The sequence below is a fragment of the Carlito syrichta genome, unplaced genomic scaffold (genome assembly GCF_000164805.1).
Source record: "Carlito syrichta isolate Samal-C Ts95f unplaced genomic scaffold, Tarsius_syrichta-2.0.1 Scaffold301444, whole genome shotgun sequence".
In the NCBI taxonomy this organism is placed as follows: Eukaryota; Metazoa; Chordata; class Mammalia; order Primates; family Tarsiidae; genus Carlito; species Carlito syrichta.
In genome coordinates, this window is record NW_007245540.1 from 9,163 (window position 1) to 26,617 (window position 17,455).

A 17,455-nucleotide genomic window follows, 5' to 3' on the forward strand; every position below is an offset into this window, starting at 1 on the left:
TGTGGCATTTAGAGTTATGCTGACACTCCTTCTTTCTTGAACATAGATAATAACAAAATGATACCAGAGGGAGGGAGTTTTCTATGCTGGAAACCCCAAAATATGAGGGAGAACCCCCCAAAAAACATCAGTTATCTTTTGGAGGGCAGACCCCTTTTAGTACTACTGGCTTTTCCCACTAGGTAAGTGTTCTAGGAACCAACCAACATCAGTGTACCAGCTATCATTGTTGTGAGAGGCTGTGTTTGGCGTCAGTTATTATAATTTTTTTTTTTATCTCAACACATTTGTCCATTTCATTATGGTGTCTTATGAGTGCACTTGCCCACACCGTCCTGAGTATTCATCAGTTTTCGACCAAAAATGTCCTGACCTCCATACCCCAACCTCTCTATTCACCTGATCTCACCCAGAGCAACTTTTTTCTGTTTCTCTGGGAACAAGTCTTCAAAGGGAAACATCTTTTGGGTGTGGAAGAGGTGAAACAAAAAACAGCAGAAGCACTAAAAGGCACCAAAATGATGAGTCTAGAAACTGTTTTGAGCAGTGGAAAAAGTGTCTCGATAGGTTTCTTGCATCACACGAAGAGTGCTTTGAGGGTGACTAAAGTTTGAACATGTAAGAATAAGTACACAATTTTTTAGATAAATTCTGGGGCTTTTTGGGTTCCTCCTCTTTTGGGGCCTGAAATTAATGACTTGTGTAAAGTCACCCAGGGCAGACCCAGGAACTAAGCAAGGTGCTGTTCACACACAGGTGAATGTCATAAGCATCTTATCAAAAGGTCTGGGCAGACCCAGGAACTAAGCACGGTGCTGTTCACACACAGGTGAATGTCATAAGCATCTTATCAAAAGGTCTTTTTTAAGAATCAACAACCATTATTGAGCAAAATGTTGAAAAACATATTCCTTTTATACAACATTTCAACTTTATTTTAGAACTTTCTGTGGAAGCTCTAACTCAGGGTGTAAAGACAGTAAGAATTTGCTTACTAATCCCCCCTGAGTTGCTTTTTGGGGGGATATTAAGTTGAATGAGGATAGAGGGTTTCACCTCTGTGTACCTGAACATGTTAAGTTAATTTTCTATTGTATTATTTTTACAATTTTGTCAGGTAGTCACAAGGAACATAAATTGTTACTAAATTTACAAAATACAGTTTTTACCACACCCAGTGAAAAATGCAAGGTTAAGTGGACTTCATATCAGAGATGAATGCATTCAAGTGTTGCTACCTTTGTGTGGTCCTTCTGTCCCTTTTCAAGAGTCAAAGTGACATTCCCCATTGGGAAAACTTTTCTCCAGTTGGGTGTGATAAGAATTTTAGGCAGGTGAATGCAGACACGTCTCAATAATGTTGGGATTACATACCAGTAAAACCATTGTAATTGTCATAATTGAGAACTCCTCTAAAGGAACTATAAGGCAGGCCAAGTCTCATGACCCCCTTGTTCTTTCCTCCTCTCCAGGTGAACCTTCACAGGCCTCTACTCTCTTCCAGGAGCAGCAGAAAATGAACGTGGCTCAGGTGAGATTGGTTCTTAATAATCAGTTTGTTTTACAAATTTTTATAAGGGATTTTTAAGGATTTTGTATGGGTTTATGTATCATTATTTTAATATGAAAAAGTAGAGATAGATGGGTCAGACACATTCATTGAAGATACAGAAATACAGAAGACTAGAGAGCAAAGGTGGCATGTGGGTAGATCGATGCAGGTCCTCTGCTGGTGCACATTTACCAAATTGAGCGCCACTTTTATTTCTGTGGTTTTAATTACTTTGACAGAGGATCAGACATTATGTAACAGTTTACATTGATGAGAAAGATAAAGCAAACTGATTTCTCATGAAGTATAAAGATGAAGACAACCTGATGTAATGGTTGTTCTACAAGGAGGTGATTTACTGGTAACTCATTATATAGCATAGAATGTTTTCTTTACTCTTTCCTCTATAGAAGCAAAAAATGTCATGTTGAGCACTAACTCACTCGTTACTCACTTCTCAAGAATTCAAACACGGGGTTAAATGAGACATTTTTACAATGAATCAACTGAATGTCTTTAAAAATCACGCTCCATAAATATTCTGAGTATTCATAATATTCAGGTTGTTTAGCAGATGATTTAAAATTCTGTTCTTTTTCAGATGTCTCCACACTTTGCGTTCAACTTCACATGTTTGTGTGATGCCTTGGTTTTTCTTTCCACTTGTGTTTGACTTCCATTGACCCTACTGGATTGCAATCAAATCTGGTGGGCATTGTCTTATCCTTTCCTCACTTGACTTTTCTTCACCACTTGCCTCTGCTTCTCACTCTGTCCTGGAATGTTTCTCTGTGAGTGATACTTTCCACTGGCCTGTCCTTCCCCTGATGCCATCTCCATGGACTCATCATCTCCTCTTGTCCTGCTGACTTTGAATATGTCATCCCATTGCCTTCTGTTCTTCATGGTTTCTCATTTGAAATCAACTTTGAATATGATAGGTTGCTTCTCCCTTTCTGCTTTCAAGATTATCTCTGTCTTTGACTGTTTTAAAACTTTGATTATATTGTATCCAGGTGTGGATTTCTTTCTCCAAGAATATCTTACTTGTAGTTGAGCTTTTGGAGTGTGTAGATTAATCATGTCCTTCAGATTTTGGAACCTCTTATCCACTGTTCCTTCAAAAATTGTGTTAGACCTTTTGTGTCTCCCTTCTCTGTCCTGTACTCTCATTATGCATATGTTGGTAATCTTGATGTTGTCCTATGGTTCATTTTTTTGTTATTACTTTTTTCTTTCTGTTTCTCACTGCACAGTCTTAATGGACGTGTTATCTTAGTTGCTTCACTCTTTTTTCCAGCTCCGCTATTGAATGGACTTTTTTGGTGAATTGTTCATTTTAGTTATTGTACTCTTTAATTTTAGTGTTTTTGTTGGGTCCTTTTTTATAATTTCTGCCTCTTTATGTCTTTATTTGGTGACATACTGCACTTCAGTTCTTAGATATGATTTCCTTTAGGTCTTTAACCATATTTAAAATAACTGATTTAAAGTCATTGTCTAGTTAAGTCCATATCTGCTTCTTCAGGAGCAATTTCTGTTGATTACTCTTTTCCCGCATATGGGTCTTACATTTTTTTTTCTTGTTTTGCAATTTTTTTTTTTTTTTTTTTATGTTGGAGTCTCACTCTTTGCCACCCAGACTGGAGTGCAGTGTCATGCTCATGGCCACTGCAGCCTCGACCTGCTGGGCTCAAGCAGTCCTTCTGCTTCAGCCTTCCAAGAAGCTCTAACTACAGATGCACGCCAGCACACCAGCCTAGTTTTTGTGATTTATTGTAGAGACAAGGTCTCGCCAAGTTGCCTTGCTGGTCAAGAATCCCTAGACTCAGACAATTCTCTCACTTCAGTCTCCCAAAGTGCTAGGATTACAGGCTGAGCCACTGTGCCCGGCCTTGTTTTGTAATTTTTGTTGTTGAAAACAGGACATTTTAATAAAATATGGCAACTGTAGAAGAATTTCTCTCCTCCCAGGGGTTTTTGTTGAAAGTTGTCCAGTGAACTTTTTTTTGAGTTGGAGTCTCATTCTGTTAGCCAGGCTGGAGTGAGGTGGCATGTTCACTGCCACCGCAGTCTCCATCTGCTGGGCTCAGGCGATCCTTCCGCTGCAGCCTTCCAAGTAGCTGGCACCACCGGTACATGCCTCCATGCCCGGCTTATTTTTTTTATTTATTGTAGAAACAAGGTCTTGCTATATTGTCCAGACTGGTCTTGAAACCCTGGGCTCAGACAATCCTCTTACCTCCGCCTCCCAAAGTGCTGGGATTATAGGCATGAGCCACTATGCCTGGCCTTTCCAGTTACTTTTTAAAACTAATTCAGTAGTGCCTGTGTTTGTTGTGTGTGGCAGCTGAAGACTGCAGAAATTTCCTTAAGTGCCTGAAACCAAGCAAGTGTCTCAGTCTTTTCCAGGGGGCCTTGTGAATGCTGTGGCATTTCTCCAGCAGTCATCCAGGTCATTTACAACTCTTTATTAGTCTTCACTTCCTGCTTTCTCCAAACCTTAAGGTCACTCAGAAGTGACAGCTTAGAGCCTTCTCATGTTCTTCCTGAGCATATCACAGTCCTGGGCATATTCTCAGCTCAGTGCATATAGGTGAGCTTCTCAATTCTCAGGAATATATCAGAGTTTTTCAAAACCTTAATGGACATTTTATCCTCTACCTTGTCCTTTAAATAAAGCTTTTTATTAGGTGATTACTTATCCCAACTCTTTATCCACCACCCCAGGTAGCAGGTAAGTTAAAATTGCCTTTGAATGTTTTTGACTAATGCCTTGGAGCACAGGTTTTTCATCCTGGGTGAAAACTCTTGAGTTAGTTCAGTAGTCAGCCTTGCAAGTGAGGTCTTCAAAGGAACCATCATATTAACTCAAATGATGACAGTTTTCTGGGAACAGGCCTTTGATAGTTCCAACCCACTTTTGCTTCCTCCAGTGATTGCCAGGCTGCTGGTTTTTCCTCTTATCTCAGATGATTGTTCTGAAAGCTAACGTAGAACTGGAGAGAGATGGATGAAAATAGAACAAGTTAAAATGATGCAGAACTATGGTTCTCCTACTGTTGCAGCCTTTTTAAAAAACATTTTCAAATATTTTTTTCAATTAAAATCTCACTGTGTCATCCATGCTGGTGTGATATGGCTACTGCAGCCTCAATCTGCTGGGCTCAGAATATCCTTCCATCTTAGCCTTCCTAGTAGCTGAAACTACAGTGTGTGCCACCACACCTAGCTAATCTTCTGGTTTATTGTGAGACGAGGTTTTGCCAAGTTGCTCGGGCTGTTCTCGAACCCCTGGGGTCAGGCAGTCCTCTGGGATTACAGGCATAATGTATACATTATTTGTTATAAATATTCTTATATAGATTGCTTGAAGCCTTTGATTAGCTTGCAGAAAAAGTTGATTCTGTAATTGTTGCCAGTTTCTCATTACTTTTATGGAAGAGAGAATTTTCTCAACTTCAGTATTTTTGCTGACATCACTTAGCTTGAATTTGAGGTCTTTTGATATAGAAACTTTCCCTTTTTTAAATTTCTAAGACTTTATCCTCTGGATTCTGTTAATGTTTTTTCAGAAACCTTCTTCTCTGACTTCTTTCCTGTACATCTTCTGCCAGCCTCTTTAATATGTGTGGTCCTCAAGTGTTTTTGTTTTGGTACTTTTTCCTCAATCCCAATGTGCTCAAGGAGCTGTCTGATTGTCTCTAATAACTTCAGTTACCAGCTAGAGTGCTAATGACTCCTAAGTGTTTGTCTTCATCCTAGACTTGCCTTCTGTGCTCTGAAATCGTGTATATTGGTTTAAAGGGCAGTTCCAGCTTTATGTCTCACACACCCCTTTGTAGCAACCTGAACAGATCTCTCACTCAAACATCTCACACGTTTTTCCTTTTGTTTCTCAGTTGTCAGTTTTTGGCCCCATCAAAAAGCTGATTATTTTGAAACATACATTATATTATTATTAACTAGAGTCACCATGCTGTGCAGTATCTTGAAAACTTGTTCTTCTTGTCTGATGGAATGTTTGTATCTTTTGACCAACATTTCCTATTCCGTTCCCCCTCTCCCCCAGACTTGGGTAACCACCATTCTATTCTTTCTTTACTTCTATGCATTTTACTGTCTTAGATTCCATGTATAACTGAGATCTTATTTGAATGATTTGTCTTTGTGTCAATTAGAAACAAAATAAAACAAAAAGACAGAGAGAGGGGCTTCTCACACAGCTAGACTAGGTTGCTACCTCAAGCAATAATCATCAGATGGTTGCTGCTTCTGCTCTGTGATTATATCCTATTCTTATGTTGATTGCTGTTATTTCAGTGTACATAGTGTTTTCTTACTATGGTCTCATTGGTTCCAACTTCTTTGTAAGCTGTTCCTTATTCATCATGAGCCCTAGATTTCTGTATTTTCATATATTTACTTATACACAAGTTTGGTCAGGTATCTCTCTAGTGCTCACATGTCTTTCTTCCTTGGCTCCCGGTATTTACAGGGATGATGTTCAAGGAGGATATGAACTTCCTAGAGAATATGATCATCCTGGGAATGTGTAGGAAGAGTTGTACAAGGTTTAATTACATTGAATTTTTCTGTCTAAAAATATCTGGAATTCATAAATGTATATAGATGTGGTATGGTAAATTAGAAACCTTTTAAACTAGCTTAGTGACAAGTTTTAAGATGAAATTTGGTCCAATATAAGCCTGTATAACCAACTGTTTTTGACCCTCAAGAGTAAACAGGAAAAGTTCTCAGGTATTTTCTGTGTCACCTAATTCTAAGACCTTGAAAAAAATATATTGCTGAAGGGATCCGTGTCATTCGAGGACGTGACCATGGAGCTCACCTGGGAGGAGTGGCGGCAGATGGGCCCCGGGGAGCGGAGCCTATACAGGGACGTGATGCTGGAAAATTACGGCCACCTTGTCGCAGTGGGTGAGCGAACCTGCCGTGGGACTCCTTCTGCAGAATGTTTGTTTTTTTTTTTAAATTGTCAAGACACATAGATTCTTTATAGAGATGAAAGGCTTCATAATTGAAGCCTTTACAGAAAGAAAAACAGTTTTTGTCATTATCTTCCCTATGAAAACATCAGAAGAATATTCCCAGTTAATGCTTTTATAGCTGCATCTTTTTCCATCCAAGTGCTCATGGATCTGGTCCATTTATACCCTCAATTATTTCATTACAGGGTGCTGCATTACCAAACCCAAGGTTATCCACATGTTGGAGCAAGGAGAAGAACCATGGTCCCTAGAAGTCAAATTCCTAAACCGGAAGTACCCAGGTGAGTGAGTGCTGACAGAAGGAGCCTTGAGAAAGTTAGATCTTAGTGGAAGAGCACCTTAATTTGTTTTTTCTTTTGGGGGGGCAACAGCTTTATTGAGGTATAATTCACATCTCATACAATTTATTCAAAGTCTATAGTTCAATGACTTTTAATGTGTTTATAGATACAGTCTGCTCTCTGTATCCATGGGTTCTGCATCCGTGGATTCCAGCAATTATAGATTGAAACTATTTTTTAAAAATGCATCTCTACTGAAAATGAACAGACTTTTTTGTCATCATTCCCCAAACAATATAGTATATAATTGTCTACTGTCTCTGTTTTATGAGGCTAGTATAAGTAATATGGAGATGATTTAAAATATACCAGAGGATAGGTTATATGTAAATGCTGTGCCATTTTATATCAAGAACTTGGGCATCCATAGAGTTTGGTATTCATAGTAGTTGTAGATCCAATCCTCCCTGAGATGACTCTATGTACAAACGTCATCACCTCAAAAAGAAATCTATACCCTTTAGTTGTCACTCTTTTATATCCCTGACTCCTCCAGCTCTAAGTAGACATTAATCTACTTGTGTCTCTACAGATCTGCCCATTCTGGACATTTTTTTATAAATGGAATCATTTAATATGTGATCATTGGTGATTGGCTTCTTTGCTTAACTTAATGTTAAAAGGTTCATGTTATATCATATATCAGTGTTTCATCCTTTTTATGGCCAGATACTATTTCATTGTTTGGATATACTGCCTGTGTTTCCATTCATCAGTGAGTAGATACTTGGAGTACCTCTTTTGGCTATTATGGATAATGCTGATATAAACATTCACTTACAAGTTTTTGCATGGACATATGTTTTTATGCCTAGGCAAGAAATTCTGGGTCATGTGGTACCTCCGTTCATCTGATTAAGGAACTGCCAGGCTGTTTTCCTAAATGACATCATTATTTTCCATTCCTAACAACAGCCCATAGGGATTCTGATTTTTCCATATTCTTACCAACATTTGTTTGATTTCAGCCATCCTGGTGAATGTGAAGTGGCATTTCCTTGTGATTTTGATTTCTTTTTCTTTATTAGGCAGCTAGGCCTGTAATAATAAAATACCACAGACTGAGTGGATTAAACAACAGAAATTCTTTCAGTTCTGGAGGCTGAAAGTCCAAGATCAGGATGCTAGTAAGTTGGTTTCTGGTGAGGCCTCTCTTTCCTGGCTTGCAGAAAGCCACCTTTCTTGCTGTATTCTCACCTGACCTTTCCCCTGTGCATACCCACTGGGGGAGAGAGAGAGCACTCTGGTGTTTTTTCCCTTTCTTGCAAGGACTTCTTTGCTACTGGATAAATGCTTCATCCTTATACCCTCCTTTTAACCTGGATTACCTCCTACAGGCCTTGTCTCCAAATACAGTATTACTGGAGATTAGTTCTTCAACATATGGATTTGGGGATGGGACACAGTCCATAACAGTTTCTTTGTCACTAATGATGTGAAACATCTTTTCATATGCATCTTAGCCTTTGTCTATACTAATAAATGCTTCCAGAAATTTTAAAAAGTTATAGTTTTCAATATAATTCCTAGAAGAAAAAGTAAAATTATCTTAATTATTAGAAGTGATGTACACTTACTGAAAGTTTTTGTTGTGAGCCATGTTAACAAATGGCATTACATAAAGATTGACATAATTTAGATGAAGCGTACCTCCCAATCACTATATGTAAATGATTAGAGCATATTGACTGGCTAAATAAGCTGTCTCTAAATAGAAAACTTATAAAAATTGTTAAAAAGGAATGGTAAAGTTTTCAGTCAATAAAAGTAAAATAATTTAGATTTCATGTTCTGTTATCATTCAGGTTTGAATTCAGATAATAAGTGGATTAAAGTCTAGCCTGAGATCACAGGTAAAAGAAAACATTTGAGGATTTGAATTACTGAACCAAATAATATGATATCAGTTTTCTAAAACAAAGGAATAAAGATCTAAGAATCCAAAAAACGCCCTCTGCTTACAGTCCATATTCTCCTACCACCTCTTTCTAGAGTGTTCAAATACAGTTATTTGCTTTTTTGGTTAAAAAAAAAGATAGATCTCACAAGAAGATACCACAGCTAGCTACCTTACTTTCCAGCATGTGAGGCTATTACAAGAATAGTCTATAACCCAAAGAGGTCACTCACAAGAATGCAACTGTGTTGGCACCCTATTCTGAGACTTCCAGCCTCTAGAACTGAGAAAAATAAATATTTGTTCTTTACGCCACCTTAATTTGTTATAGTCACCCGTGTTGTTTTATTATCTGTTGAATGTCTGGTGTGTCAATAATTTCCCCTCTTGCATTTCTGATGTTGATAATTTGTGACTTATTTTCTTTTCTGCTTATCATTGAAAAAAATCTTTTAAAATAAGCTTTGGTTTGATTTTCCATGCTGTTTTCTTTTTTTTTTTTTTTTTTGAGACGGAGTCTCACTCTGTCGCCCAGACTGGAGTGCAGTGGCCGCTCCCGGCCACCGCTGCCTCGACCTGCTGGGCTCCGGCGATCCTTCCGCCTCAGCCTTCCGAGTAGCCGGAATTACAGGCATGCACCACCACGCCCCGCTGATTTTTTTTGATTTATTGTAGAGATGAGGTCTCGCTGCCCAGGCGGGTCTCGAACCCGCAGGCTCAGGCAATCCACTCACCTCAGCCTCCCAAAGGTGCGGGATTACAGGCTGAGCCACCGAGCCCGGCTTCCATGCTGTTTTCTATTTTCAGTTTTATTATTTAATACTTTCTGTTTTTCTTCCATTACTTTCTTTAGATTTAATTGTCTCTCTTTGTCTAGTTTCTTAAAGTGGGAACTTAAGTATCTGCAGATCTTTCTTTTCAAATATAAAAATTTTAAACCACAAATTTATGTCTGAGCACTGCTTTAGTTACATTCAGGAATTTCTGTATTTTTGTGTTGTTTTCATACACTTCAAAATATCTTATTAGAAGAATATCATTTATAAATATTTTGTATATCTCCAAGTAAAAAAATGTTTATTAATTTCTAGTATAGCTTCTCTGTAGCTCAAGAATGTCTTTTGTATGATTTCTGTTCTTCTGTATTTGTGAAGATTTGTCTAACAGTGAAGAATGCATTCTATTTTGCTGTACGTTCCATGTGCATTTGATAAAATGTGAGTTTAACTGTTGTTGAAAGCACTGTGTCCTTGAGTTTGAAGATGTGGTTATCACAAGTGCTACTTTATCTCTTCTCCCTATAGTTAGGCCTACCAGGTATTCCTGCCTCTTCTCATGTTTCTGTGCTGCTTTTCTTCATCTAGCTGCTATGAGTGCCTGCTAGTGCCCTAAAACAGCAGATTTATTGTTCTTGCCCTTGCAGATAATATATTTGTTCCATAAATTACATAAAAATATATTTCTTTTTTTTTTTTTTTGAGTTGGAGCATCAGTCAGTCATCCAGGCCACCCCAGTGTTGACCTACTAGGCTCTGGCAATCCTTCCACCTTAGCTTTCCAAGTAGCCGAAACTACAGGTGCTACCATGCCCAACTAATTTTTTATTTATTGTAGAATGAGGTCTCACCAAGTTGCCTGGGCTAGTCTCGAACCCGCGGGCTCAGGCAATCCACTTGCCTCGGCCTCCCAAAGTGCTGGGATTATAGGCTAAGCTACTAAACTTGGCTGATAATAATATATTTATAGGCAGAATTTTGGCAGCAGCTCCTGTTACATCTTCCAGCATATCAAAACTGTAACTTTCTCAGGATCCTTTATGATCTTTCCTATGAGCTCCCCATTTGGCTCATGGAGGGAAATATTACAGGAGTACACAGATCATCTGTTTCCGTTGTAGTGGAAGGTTAGCTTCTTGGTCAGCCTTCATGGAACCACAGAAGCATTCCTTTTTTGTTTGGCGTGAGTATGTGGATGATGTCAAACATGTTTTTGGTTCTGTAAAATTACTTTTGGCTAGAAGAAACAGCCTGTTTTTTTGGAGTTCTTTTTGTTGCTGGCTCCAGTTTGTAGGTTTCTTCAGCACTCTGTTTAGGATATATGGGAAGCAGAAAGAAAAACTTTAGAATCCTCTGCTGTGTCATTTCTTAAGTCCTGAGGTTCACATTTTTCTATTTTGTAGAGTCTTTGTGTGTTTGTTCATGTTTTTTTTCTTGCAAGGATTTTTAATTGTAAGAAGGAAGATCTGGGAGGAAAGGGCCTATTCCATTTTGGGTGAAAATAATACCTATTTCTTTAAACATTATGGATGAGGAACAAGAAAGAGTATTTGTGTGCATTCTTGTCTTTGGAAACATGACCAGAAAAAAATAGAATAAAATACATAACAAAACATGGGTACAAGTCCCTCTCCATGAAAAGTGTAAGATTTATAATATATTTTTAATTTTTTTCATTTTAGGATATTATAAAATTGATGACAACATACAAGAGATTCAGGAAAAACAAAAGAAGTCTCTGTGTCAAGTAATATTCATTGATGACAATGATAAAACATTGAGTAAAGAAGAACAGAAAGCATACCTCATTCAGTATCAGAGGACTCATTCAGGGGAGAAACTTCAATATGAAGAATGTGGGAAATCCTCTTGTACAAGTTCACACTCTATTCAGCATTCTGGAGCTTATGTGGGATTCAGACTTTATGAATGTAATGAATATGGGAAACCTTTCTGTCAGAAGTCAAACCTTAGTGAACATGTTAGAATTCACACAAAGGACAAAACTTATGGTAACAATGACTGTGGGAAATCTTACAGGTCACCCCTTGTAGGACATCAGAAAACAGAAACAAAGATGAATCTCTGTGAAGGCAGTGAATGTGGGAAAACATTCTTCAAGATGGCATGTCTCAAAGAACATTGGAGAATTCCCATTGAGGAGAAACCTTATGAATGTATTGAGTGTGGGAAAACTTTCTTCACATCATCACATCTCAGAGCACATCAGAGAATTCACACAGGTGATAAACCCTATGAATGTATTGAATGTGAGAAAACTTTCTCTCACAAGACACACCTCAGTGCACATCAGAGAATCCACACAGGAGAGAAACCCTATGATTGTACTGAATGTGGAAAATCTTTTACCTGTAATTCAGCCCTAAAAACACATCAGAGAATTCACACAGGTGAGAAACCCTATGAATGTACTGAATGTGGAAAATCTTTTACCTGTAATTCAGCCCTAAAAGTACATCAGAGAATTCACACAGGTGAGAAACCCTATGTATGTGCTGACTGTGAGAAAACTTTTGCCCAAGATTCAGCCCTCAGAGCACATCAGAGAATTCACACAAGGGAGAAACCTTATGAATGTAAAGAATGTGGAAGGTCTTTTGCTCATATTTCTGTTCTCAAAGCACATCAAAGAATTCATACAGGTGAGAAACCCTATGACTGTAATGAATGTGGGCGATCTTTTACCTTCAGTTCAGGTCTAAGAGCACATCAGAGAATTCACACAGGTGAGAAACCCTATGTATGTGCTGACTGTGAGAAAACTTTTGCCCATAATTCAGCCCTCAGAGCACATCAGAGAATTCACACAAGGGAGAAACCTTATGAATGTAAAGAATGTGGAAGGTCTTTTGCTTGTATTTCTGTTCTCAAAGCACATCAAAGAATTCATACAGGTGAGAAACCCTATGACTGTAATGAATGTGGGCGATCTTTTACCTTCAGTTCAGGTCTAATAGCACATCGGAGAATTCACACAGGTAAGCCCTATGAATGTAGTGACTGTGAGAAAACTTTTACCCATAATACAGCCCTCAGAGTACATCAGAGGATTCACACAGGGGAGAAACCTTATGAGTGTAATGAATGTGAGAAAACTTTTACCCGTAATTCAGTGCTTAGAGCACATCAGAAAATTCACACAGGGGAGAAACCCTATGAATGTAATGAATGTGGAAAAACTTTCACTGAGAAGTCACATGTTAGTGCACATCAGAGAGTTCACACAAGGGAGAAACCCTATGAGTGTAATATATGTGGGAAACCATTTGCCCTTAACACATCCCTTAGAGTGCATCAGAGAATTCACACAGGTGTGAAATCGTATAGTTGTAATGAATGTGGGAAAACTTTCTCCCAGAAGTCACACCTTAGTACACACCAAAGGACTCACACAGGACAGAATCCTTATGAATGTAATAAATGTGGGAAAACTTTTTCCCAGAAGTCACACCTTAGTACACACCAGAGGACTCACACAGGGGAGAAACCCTATGAATGTAATGAATGTGGGAAAACTTTCTCTGGTAAGTCATATGTTAGTGCACATCAGAGAGTTCACACAGGGGAGAAACCCTATGAATGTAATATTTGTGGAAAATCATTTGCCTTTGACTCATCCCTTAGAATGCATCAGAGAATGCACACAGGTATGAAATCCTATGGTTGTAATGAATGTGGGAAAACTTTCTACCAGAAGTCACAACTTAGGGTACACCAGAGGACTCACACAGGGGAGAAACCCTATAAATGTAATGCATGTGAGAAAACTTTCTCCCAGAAGGCAAACCTTAGTGCACACCAGAGGACTCACACAGGGGAGAAACCCTATGAATGTAATATATGTGGGAAACCATTTGCCCTTAACTCATCCCTTAAAGTGCATCAGAGAATTCACACAGGTGTGAAATCCTATGGATGTGATGAATGTGGGAAAACTTTCGCCCGGAAGTCACACCTTAGTACACACCAGAGGACTCACACAGGGGAGAAACCCTATGAATGTAATGAATGTGGAAAAACATACTCCAGAAAGTCATATGTTTGTGCACATCAGGGAGTTCACACAGCAGAGAAATCCTAAGAATGTAATATACGTGGGAAACCATTTGCCATTAACTCATCCCTTAGAATGCATCAGAGAATTCACACAGGTGTGAAATCCTATGGTCGTAATGAATATGGGCAAACTTTTTCCCGGAAGTCACACCTTAGTGCACACCAGAGAACTCTCACAGGGCAGAAACCCTATGAATTTATGAATGTGGGAAAATGTTCTCCCAGATGTCAGACATTAGTGCTGACCAGAGGACTCACACCGGAGAAATCCTATGAGTGTAATGAATGTGGGAAAGGTTTTGCCCACTTTTCAAGTCTCAGAGTACACCAGAGAATTCACACAGGGGAGAAACCCCATGAATGTGGTGAACGTGGGAAAATTTTTTTTCATAAGGCAGCTCTTACGAACAATGCGTACTAGAATGCATATCAGAGAGAAAACCCTAACACATCATGAATTTGAGAAATCCTGAATTAACTCATACCTTATTTTATACCACACAGCGGAGAAACTCTTGTCATGTAGACTGGAAAATTGTTTTCCTTAACATTTTCCATTTCCACTAGGCTCGTAGCTTGTTGAAAATCCCAATCTCATTCACCAGGTGGGCTGACCAAAGAATATGATGCTAATGATAAATATTACATTTAGTCCTGGCCCCTAAACATCTTACAGTCTTCCTGGTCCATGGTAAGCTGGGATTGAGATGATTTCCACAGCAAGTTGGCTTTTGTGTGTTGAATGTAGTGGAGCACAAGGTTAAAAGAAGCTAGAGTCTGAATAACTGTTTGGATTATAATTCTCTGCTTCCACATCTTCATCAGTTGCTTGTTTTTCAAGCAAGAATTAAGTTTGTTTTCCACTGAGTTCTCAGATTTGACCTATTAGTTAAATGCATTGTTTTGTTGTCTCTCTATTAGACTAGGATGAAATCCTATTACCATAATACATTTCAGAAGAAGTGTAATAATTCAGTTTTACTGTATATCAGAGACTTCACATGAAGAAGAAAATTGTCAACATCCTGAATAATCAGAAGCCTTCCTTAAAGTCAGAGACATTTCAGGGAAAAACACAAAAGCCTTCACAACAAAATTAATTGTATTAAACATTCAAATAATTAGGATAAAATTTTATATTTTGAATAAATAATTTTTATCAAATATTGAATTTGTTTTTAGCAATTTCTTTCCTGAGGAATTGTGTCAGTTTCAGAATTGAAGAAAATAAAATCTTCACCAACAAAAACTTCTGTTTGTATGTAGTATCAAAAATTTTATAAAAAACATAAGAAAATGCCTATAGACAAACTCACTGTAGAATGTGAAGTTTTTTAAATAGAGGAATAGCTTAAATTCTATGGATAGCACCAATAAGTATTTATGAAAAGTCACTGAGTGATGTGAAAGTCTGTATGAGTCTGTAAACATGACTTATTACTGGTGAATTTGAGTGGGAGCCAAACCTGCTCTTGGCATGTCTACTTACTTTTCTGGGCAACTGTGCCCTCTTTTAGTTTCCTTCAACTTGCTGCTAGATTTTGGTCTGCCTGTTATGTCTGAATATGTCTTGCCCTGTTTTTGTAGGACCTTTGATATCCCTGAGATTTCCCAAGCATTCTTCTGTGTGTGTGTGTGTGTGTGTGTGTGTACTGAATGTGGTGATAGTGATATTGATTCTTGCATGCTTTGGGGGGGAAGGGTATAGAGGACATTAAGTTTATCCTGCTCTAGTGATTCATTTTGCACTGAATGTTTATAAAACAAGTCATCTCCTCAAGCCCTTGAATGTGTACTGCCTCAGGATCTTGCCTAGGATCTTGTTTTCCAGTATCATGATGCCTGCTTGCACTGTGCTTTCCAAGTTACTGGTGTTCCTGCCCAATCTAAGACAGCAGGTTTTGGAGTTGGAATGAAAAGGTTACTTCATGACAAGAGCACAGCACTCATACTAGAATGCAGACTCACTTTTGGTAAAGCAAAAGTTAGTACAGTCTTAGTCAAGAAAACACTTGGTGAAGCTGGCATCATTTTAGTCTACATGGTTTCCTCAGTACAGAGAAGAGAATAAACAGTCACATTTAAAACCTGAGTCACTAAAAATTTCAACCCTGAAATTGATCTGATAGGTTCAGCATGAGGACAGTAAATCAGTTGAATCCCTGAGAAAAATTTATCAAGTCCCTATCCCTTATATTGTATGAAGGGATAATGATAGGAAAAATTGTATCATTAGCATTAATTGGAAATTAGGTATTTGTTTGACACTAAGTTGTTATCAGTTAGTTTAGTGACATCACGGCCAAAGACAAAAGCCAGAAGTAAGAGGCCATCGTTGGATGAGGGTTGAATCATACCATTATGGCTGACACATGATAGACTGGATTGTTGCTCTTAGCCAAAAGTTGCCAGCAGCTATGGAATCTCTTTTCTCCTTCTTCATCACTGACACCTTGATGCAACTTGATCTTATTACTCAGTGCTGAAAGGGAAGTGAGAGCTGAAAAGCAACTCTACACCCTTTGCACCCCTACAGTTTCATTCAGGATACCATATTGAATTTATCTGTCATGTCTCCTTAACCTCCACTGGTGTGTGGTGATTTCTCTGATCTCCCATGTTTTTGATTATCTTAATAAGTTGAGGAGTTCTTGTCAAGTATTTTGAAGAATATCTCTCAGTTGTGATTTGTCTAATACATTTTTTTAAGAAGTCTAATGTCAATAAGTTCTTAGCAGAAAGATTATACAGCAGTAAATGTCATTCTCACCCTGTTAAGAGTATGGTGTATGTGCTGTTGTCAGAATGAATGGTCACTGATACTAACCTTGATTACCTAATTGAGATGGTATTTGCTAGAATTTTTTGACTAAAGTTACTTCTCTCTATTTATCATCTTATTCATATGACAAATTGCTGTATATGCAATGGGAAGCTTATACAAGCTGTCGCCAGTTTAGAAATGGATTGTATGATATGACATTAATTGACTGTTTGGAATTCTCTACTTTTTCCAGAAATGGTGTTGCAAACAGTGGGTAAGTGCACAAAAGCCTATTTTGCCCATTATGTGCCTTACTGATAGTACTAGGTTGGTGATAACCCAGTATCTAACTGCTGGCTCCTTGGGGGAAATGTAACATTCTAGGTTGGAGCTTCTTGAAGATAAGTATGCATAACCATAGACTGTGGACATTTCCTTAGCAGATCCATTTTCATAGGCTACCAGGCACTGAAATTAGGGATTCCATCAAATTAAAGCCTCTGGTAATGGCAGTTTGGTCCAGTAAAGGACATCTAGAAACTGGTATTAAGAGCCAGATATAAGTGCCTAAAGAAGTTAAAAACTACCTGGGCTATTTGTTAGTCCCGGACTAGCTCCTTCATCATTCCTCCCTCTTGTGAACTCCCAAAAATAACCACTCAGCTTGCTTTTCTGCCACTGTTTGGCCCTACCTATTGATGTGGACTTGCCAACCGGAAAAATCTTCTCCTGTGTTAGCTCTCAAAAGGGATTTGTGTAGCAAGCACCATTCCTGCTATGTGGTAAATATTTCTTTTATAAATGATTAGTCTATCCAACTGTCCATAAAATAAGATTGTAATTTCTTTTATGTTTCTGATTTTAACATTGGCAACAGTGTGAATGTGGATAGTTTAACAATTATAACACTCAGAATTCAGAAATAGCCTCAAGCTGATTCAGTTGTGTGTGTGTGTGTGTGTGTGTGTGTGTGTGTGTGTGTGTGTGTGTGTATTTGGTGTTCACTGTATTAGGAATGAATCACTGTCCTTGTCTT

At 38.3% G+C, this 17,455-nt stretch overlaps 1 protein-coding gene across 1 annotated transcript in view; it reads left to right on the plus strand.

Moving 5' to 3' along the window:
- LOC103257057 (zinc finger protein 658B-like) overlaps window positions 1-14,821 on the plus strand; it is a 17,565-nt gene extending 2,744 nt beyond the window's left edge. The window contains 8 exon segments of the mRNA XM_008054789.1: window positions 1,473-1,531; window positions 6,367-6,493; window positions 6,750-6,845; window positions 11,261-11,989; window positions 12,326-12,842; window positions 12,927-13,631; window positions 13,971-14,055; window positions 14,057-14,821. Coding sequence (XP_008052980.1) covers window positions 1,517-1,531; window positions 6,367-6,493; window positions 6,750-6,845; window positions 11,261-11,989; window positions 12,326-12,842; window positions 12,927-13,631; window positions 13,971-14,055; window positions 14,057-14,128 — 2,346 coding nt within the window. The 5' untranslated portion in view covers window positions 1,473-1,516 and the 3' untranslated portion in view covers window positions 14,129-14,821.
- Window positions 14,822-17,455: the final 2,634 nt, after the last annotated feature.